This window comes from Vespa velutina, chromosome 19 (assembly GCF_912470025.1).
Source record: "Vespa velutina chromosome 19, iVesVel2.1, whole genome shotgun sequence".
Taxonomy (NCBI): domain Eukaryota; kingdom Metazoa; phylum Arthropoda; class Insecta; order Hymenoptera; family Vespidae; genus Vespa; species Vespa velutina.
The window spans coordinates 1750001-1757500 of NC_062206.1; the positions used below are offsets into that span (position 1 = coordinate 1750001).

General features: G+C 31.2%; 1 protein-coding gene across 2 annotated transcripts in view; it reads right to left on the reverse strand.

The window, feature by feature from the left end:
* The window catches only part of LOC124955639, an 8759-nt gene that overhangs the window by 866 nt on the left and 393 nt on the right, over nt 1-7500 (reverse strand). Inside the window, exons 2-3 of one of the 2 annotated variants that reach the window (XM_047510341.1) lie at nt 2375-2479; nt 1-178 (exon numbers count right to left, since the gene is read on the reverse strand). The exon at nt 1-178 is cut by the window's left edge and continues 94 nt beyond it. In XM_047510341.1, the coding sequence (XP_047366297.1) occupies nt 1-178; nt 2375-2432 (236 nt within the window). In that variant the 5' untranslated portion in view covers nt 2433-2479. Of the gene's footprint in view, nt 179-771; nt 1171-2374; nt 2480-7500 lie in introns of those variants that run through there. The other variant, XM_047510340.1, reaches the window with a different exon arrangement.

The following is a 7500-nucleotide window of genomic DNA, read 5'->3' on the forward strand; positions in this document are numbered from 1 at the left end:
GTATTTTGAATGATAGCAAGAAGTAAAAGTAATCCAATGAAACTGACTATAACAAGTTGTTTAGAAGTTGGTGCTATCGCTTGTTCAACGTTTTGCATTATTGGATAACCAACGTTTGGATATTCGAATTCGTAAGGTAAATTTTCACTTCGACGATTTACAATCGGTGGCTGAAAAGCTTGTTAATAATTAATATAAATTATAAAGAGGAATAACGAAACAAAAAAAAAACAAAAATTTTATATATATATATATATATATATATATATATATATATATATCATTCTTAATTATATCCATTAGCTCGATAATCATTGCCACTTAATTTAATATTAAAATGACAAAAGAATCCTACGAGTGATTAATTATACTTAAAATATTTATATCAACAATTCTGCGTAATTATTATCGTACGTATAATTAAATCAAGACCTTTATTCTATCATCTTTTTTTTTAATATAATAAAAAACAAAAGAAATTGTCGATCTTTATAATAATAAAAATTAGCTCAACAATATTATATTGATGAATTGTTTAATCGTAAAATGACAATTGATCGATGAATAATTTAATTCGATATTAAATATTTATCATATAGATGATAATAATTATTAATTTTTTCGTCGCTCTGTGATATTTTCTTTTTTTTTTTTTTTTTTCTTAACTCATCGTCGTTACAATTTATCGTAATTTTACGAGAGAGATAGAGAGATAGAGAGAAGAGGAAGAAATTTTTTTTTTCTTTTTCTTTTTTTTTTTTTTTTTTTTACCAGGAAGATAATAACTCGGCGGTAAGAGTTGCTGTGGTATTGGAACCGAAGGAGCCTGAGTTGCATCCGAATGAAACGACGTAGAATCGATTATCTTCGTAGTTAACTCAAAACTAGAATTATTTCCTCCTTTCGTTGGAAAGAACGATGTGGTATTATCATTTTCTGCGACGATTAAAACGTCTAACGAGCAAAGTAAGAATAATATTTTTATTCTTATGAAAATACGAAACATTTCTTCTATTAGAAATTTCTAATTAAATTTTATGAAATCGTTTGACGATGCAATACTGAGTAATAAAAAGAGATTGATTGAGAGTACGACGACGACGACGACGACGACGATGACGATTCGAAACTGAAAGAATCTACGAAACTAGGATGATCACAAGAACTACTTCCTCCTCCTACGTGTACTCGTGAATTCGATTCAGTCGAGATAACAAAATAAGTGGAAAATAATTTGAATAAAAAAGAAAAAATAAAGGAAACAACGTTCGGCTCGTTGATTCGTTTGACGAGATTAGAAAGAATCTCGTAGGTTACTACTTAGATCATAGTAGTTTATTGATAGTAATTTAGTGATATATATATATATATATGTATATTCGTATATTTTTATTAAATAAACTCAATAAGATTTTACGATAAAAGCGCAAATATGATCGGTATTAAATATGTTATTTAACGAGTCGACAAGTAGGCTAACTTTTCATACTTTTTTTTCTATAATTTTTCTTTTTATTCTTTCTGTTCTTTTTTTTTTCAGGTCAGAAGTACTCGTAAAACTTCGAATCCGACATTCCGCGTTTCAATTATCAAATCTAATTCTATAAAATTATTATTAGAAAATGTAAATTATTTAATTTGATAGACAGGTGAAACGTACATTATGAAAATATTTTGTTTTAATTTAGATTGAGGAACTTGATTCTTTTTTTTTCTCCTATTTTCTCTTCCTTTTTTAAAATCATTCAAACCCCTTGAAAGATATCGAGTATCGATACACAAAAGGTGTTCATTTAAGAAATCGATTATTATTTTTCCAAAAATTGTCCCTTTTAAGAACAATTTTCTTTTTTTATCTTTCATATCGTTAAAGCACAAGATCGATATTAAAAATTACAAATAAAATACGTTGAAAAATACATCGAGAATGATTAATTCTCTTTCATTCAATATCAATTAGAAGACTTTTTATGGATAACGATAACCGACATATTTTTATCTATGATTTTGTATACACTATGTAAATAGTTTGAGTGGACTTTGCAATATAGATTTACGAGAAAAATTTTCAGGCTTCAAGTAATGTAAATTTTTAGAACAGGAAAATACAACGTACCAGAAGGTAACAACGATTTCTGCGTGCCACCTCTTTGCACGTCATGTGATCCTATTCTACATCCAGTTATAAAAGAAAAATTTTCACGGTTCCTGTAATTTGGATTTTTGAAAAGGAGAATATAACTTACCAGGAGGTAGTATGCGAGAACGTGCTACCTCTTCGCAAGTCATATGATCCTGTTACAAATCCTGTTTTACGGGAAAAAATTTTGCGGTCTCTGTAATTTGGAATTTTGAACAGGAAAATATAACTTACCAGGAAGTGGCACGTTCTCGCGTGCCATCTCTTCGCGTGCCATCTCTTCGCGTGTCATGTGATCCTGTTACAAATCCAGTTTTACGGGGAAAATTATTGCGGTCTCTGTAATTTGGAATTTTGAACAGGAGAATATAACTTTACAAGAGGTGGCACGTTCTCGCGTGCCATCTCTTTGCGTGTCATGTGATCCTGTTACAAATCCAGATTTGCTGGAAAAATTTCCGACCTCCCAGTTTTATTAGAATTGTAGTAGAATTTTTAATAGGTGAATATAACTTACGAGAAAATGGTAGAAAATTTTTTTTGCTTATGTAATGAAGGATCCATTTTATTTTTATTATTATTAAAAATTGCAATTTTTACGTAATTTTTTTATTACAAATACATGAAAAAATTAGATTGTTTTCAATAAGTGAACAATAAGTCCTTTTACAGATAAATTACTGTATATTGTAATACGATATATGTATAATTCAATATTATACAATTAATTGTAATGGAACGTAATATGATATAATGTGTGTCATTATATATAATTATAATAAAATTTAATTGTCCTCTCTTTCTTTCGGTCTATCTCTCTTCCGTCCTCCCTCTCTTTCTTTCTCTCTTTTTTTCTATAAGTATAAACAAAAGTTTTAAATGTTATCGAGACTCGTGAAACAGGCTGATTTTTCTTGAATAGAAAGTAGAGAGAGAAAGAGAGAGTGAGAGATAGAGAAAGAGAGAATGAGAAAAAGAAAAGAAAGAGAGAAAAGGAAAGAGTGAAGTGTTTCGGTGTAAATCTGTAGCCACAAGGTCCCAAAGCGATCAGAGGGATAGAAAAGAGAAAGAAGTAAAATAGGGAGGGGTTGGAACGGTTGCTTAGGATGCCTACTGAATCCAATGGGGTTGCTATGGCGATGGGACGGCCGACATTGAAGTGGGTTGCGGGGGATGTTGGTAGGGTGTTGCCCGGAGGGTGTTCGTCTGTCTGGAGCCCCTTCTCTTTCTCTAAAGGGGATGATGTTCTTCGTGCTGTCTGTCTGAGCCACTCACTCGCATTACTACTCGTACGCGTCAGCTGTTTTAAAGACGAGTATGCGATTTTTGTCATTCCCTCCTGAAGGATTCATTTTTAAATTATTCCACGTGCCCCTTTCTTTCTCCCTTTTCTTTCTTTCTTTTCTTATTTATTTATTTTCTATTTTTTTTTTCTCTTTTCCTCTTCTTCTTCTTTTTTTTTTCTTTTTCTTTTTTTCTTTTTCTTTTTTTGATCATTGTTCTTGTCGTCGTTTTATTCCCATTTATAGATCGATAAGAAATAAGGAGAAAAAAAAAATATAAAGGAGAAAAAGAATGGAAGGAAGAAATAAGATTTCAACATTTTTCACGTTGGATATATAATAAAGAGAGACGATATATTCCGAGCCGACTTGTTAATTATGTCGCGTTCTATTATTTCGAGACTAAACATGATGATCTATTCTCGAGCAAGGCAAAGTTTCAGAGCGAGTATCGAATATAAAGTATTAACGCTCGAATTAAGTGCAGGGCTTTGCTCTATAATAAAACTCATCGGCTACGTGGAAGATGACGACGACGACAACGACAACGACAACGACAACGACAACGATGATGTTGGAGAGGACTCTACGGTTATGGAAATACTTTGACGTTATTAATTATTTTACAGTCTATTTAATTAGATTACTAGTCAGGAGTCTCGTCGTCCTGTATACGTGTCGATTAAATTCTTAAGACGAAATAAGATAATAAGATAATACATTATCAAGATAAATATTTAATCATTTATTAAATATCGTCTATGTTCAGTTTCTAACGAAATTAAATAAGCTTTATCAAATTCACGTTAGATAAAAAATTTATTTGAAAATGAACGTAACGTTATAAATCATATTTTTGAATATAATTTCTTTCCTGATATTCGATCTCGATATTTATCTCTCTCTCTCTCTCTCTCTCTCTCTCTCTCTCTCTCTCTCTCCCTCCCTTTTTCTTTATCTCTCGTTAGTTTATTGTCGACGATAAAAGATCGTATGTTTTTTTATAGAGTCGATGTACGTACATGGAAACTCTACGTATTGGGGTCACACCGATAGACATGCCGCGTGAACGAGCCGCGATTTTACGCCAACGCGACACCAGCGAACGAACGTATTTTTAGATCGCTTTTATGGAGCAGCCCCGACCTGACACCTGTGTGACTCCTTTCTTTCTTTTTTCTTTTTTTTTTTTTTCCTTTTTTCCTTATTTTTCTTCTTTTTTGTTTTTTTCTTTTTTTTCTTTTATTCTGCAACTACCTCCTCCTCCTCCACCTCCTCCTACTACTCCACTTTTTCACCCCTCGTAACTCGTACGCGTATCATCCCTTATTATCAAATCGAAGCAATTGCTCATCATTGCTTTTACTCTCACAATTCGATAATAATTTCTCGTATCATCTTTGTATATTTCTTTTATTTTCATTTCTTCCCCTCCCCCTCACCTGTTTTTCCTTCCTTCTTTCCTTCTTTCCTTCTTTCTTTCTTTCAATTGTTTTTTATTAATTTAAAACGTCGTTATAATTTTCTGATGAATTATTTGAAAGAGAAAAAGATACTAAAAAAATATAGAGAAAGAAAAAGAAAAAAAAGAAAAGAGAAAAGAAATGCGTCGTGAATGTACATCCGTGATAATTTACTTTGAAATAACTTGAATCTTCCTTTCTTTTCTTCATTTCTTTCTTTTTTATTCTTCTTCTTCTTTTTTTTTGGTCTTTTTATTTTGCCTTTTTTCATTTTTCCATTTTTCTTCTTCTTTCTTTTTTTTTCCCTTCGTCGATCTTCGTTTCCCCTTCGTCCCCCTTTTCTTCTATTCACGCGTGTAAAATATCGATCGACCGTGTCTAGTTTTACGCACGCAATGTTGAATCTTTTCGAGAGTATAGTAGTCGAGTAATTAATTGCATGAGTTCCTCGTATTGCGTTCGACGAAACATACGGTTTACTACTTGTCGACATGCAACCACGCTCACAATGTGTCGTTGAGAAATCAATGAACTAAGTGTTTCGTTGTGTCTCGTTCATAACGTGAACGAAGTTCTTTCGATCCTTTTTAAAAAAAGAGAAAAAAGGGAAAAAAAATAAAGAAAAATAAAAAGAGATTATAAAGAAATTATCTAGAAATATATATATATATATATATATTATTTTTATGGTGATATATCGTCGTACACGTACACGAGAGATGACAAAAATTTGTTATGGTTCGTTTTGAAAAATATTATTCGAGGCATTTGCACCGTTCTCATTTGCATCCTACTTTCGAATTAATAACCCGATGCATAGAATTTGAAAATCATCGTACCATGTGTGTGCTCATCTCAGGGTCGAATCAGCTTTTCGGAGAATTCCATTAGGGTCAGACGACTAGGGAAATCCCTTAAAGATGAGAGAGACTTAGACCGGAAAATCTTTCTTTGTCGGATTTTTCCGAAAGATTTTTTCGTTCCTTCCTTCTTTTTTTCTCCTTTTTTCTCCTTACTTTTTTTTTCTTTTTCTCTTTCTTTTTTTTTTTTTTTTTTTTTTGAACCAAAATTGTTTTCATATCCTTTCTCATCTTCATTTAAATGTGCATTGCTTTCACCGAGCCAATTCGACAGATTTTCTTATAAAGGATTCGTCCTACTTTCTATTTAATAAATTATTTTATTAAGAGAGAAGGAAAGAGAAAGAGAGAGGAAGAAAGAAAAAAAGAAAGAGAGAGAGAGAGAGAAAGAGATTAAAACTAATAGAACTTTTTCGTCAAGGTATAAAAAAGGATGATTAATTGTCGATGCAAATTTGCGTTTTGCAAATGGGATAATTAAATCCTTTTGATTCTACTTCTCGTTTTCTTTCTCCTTTATTTTTTCTCGCTTTAAATTACGCGAAGAAATCAATAAAAACCATCGACAAAATTAATCTCTCAATTCGCTTTTAATCGATCATTACGTACCTTGGAAATTAATAAACATGTATATGATTTTATTTTATAAAATTTCTGGAAAATAAATCATCCGAGATAAATGAATCTCTTTTATTTCTTTAATATAAAAAAAAAAAGACAGAGAGAGAGAGAGAGAGAGAAAGAGAGAGAGAGAGAAAGAGAAGAAAAAAATAATACTAACGAATAATTTAAGGAAACATATAAGGATATATCCTTGACCCTCTTCAATCATCTGAATTCGTCATTTGAAGAAATCCTATGTATTTCTTTTAAACGATTTTGACAATTTTAATCTTTGATCTTTCCCTTTGTTTTCTCGTTCTTTTTTTTCTCTTTTTTCTTTTTCTTTTTCTTTTTTTTTTTTCTTCTTACTTACGTTTTTCTCTCGGGCAAAGAAAATTTTCTCCCAATTGATTATTTTTTTTTTCCCCATCCAAACGTCGACGTGCTCTTTCCCTGAGAGAATTTCAAACAATCGACTACTTATTATACTTTGGTATTAATCGATCGATCGAGTGTAATTTATTAGATTATTCGCTAAATTCGTAGGAAGTTTTAATGGTTCGATGGAAAATTGATAAGGTCAAATTTTTTCGCGTCTTTGTTTTAAATACATATATATATATATGTGTGTGTGTGTTTGAATTTATTTATTTTATTTGTCTTAAAATAAAAGTTCTTTTATCAACAAATTTTTTCCAACAACGATCTAATTATATATTATCAATATTCATGTCGAATGTAACCTATGTAGCTTTTAAATAGATCGATAGATCGATCAATGATTTTTCTTCTTCACAATTAATAGAGAAGTGTGTACGATACTAGAAGTAGTTAGTTCTCTTCTTAATCAGACAGTTACACTTGGATGAAACAAATTTACACGAATTCTTGATATCTTTGGTTCTAATATGATTTTACATTATTTCTAAGTGGGACAGTGATATCTATGTTCTAGAAACATATATACATACACACACATATACACAGAGAGAGAGAGAGAGAGAGAGAGAGAGAGAAAGAGAGAGAGAGAGAGAGAGAGAGAGAGAGAGAAAGAGAGACATAAATAACGTCAGAAAACTTTTCACGTTGGAGTATACGAAAGTTAAAGAAAATGCAAAGTCGAAGTGACAATCGGGTTACATGCTTCTCCA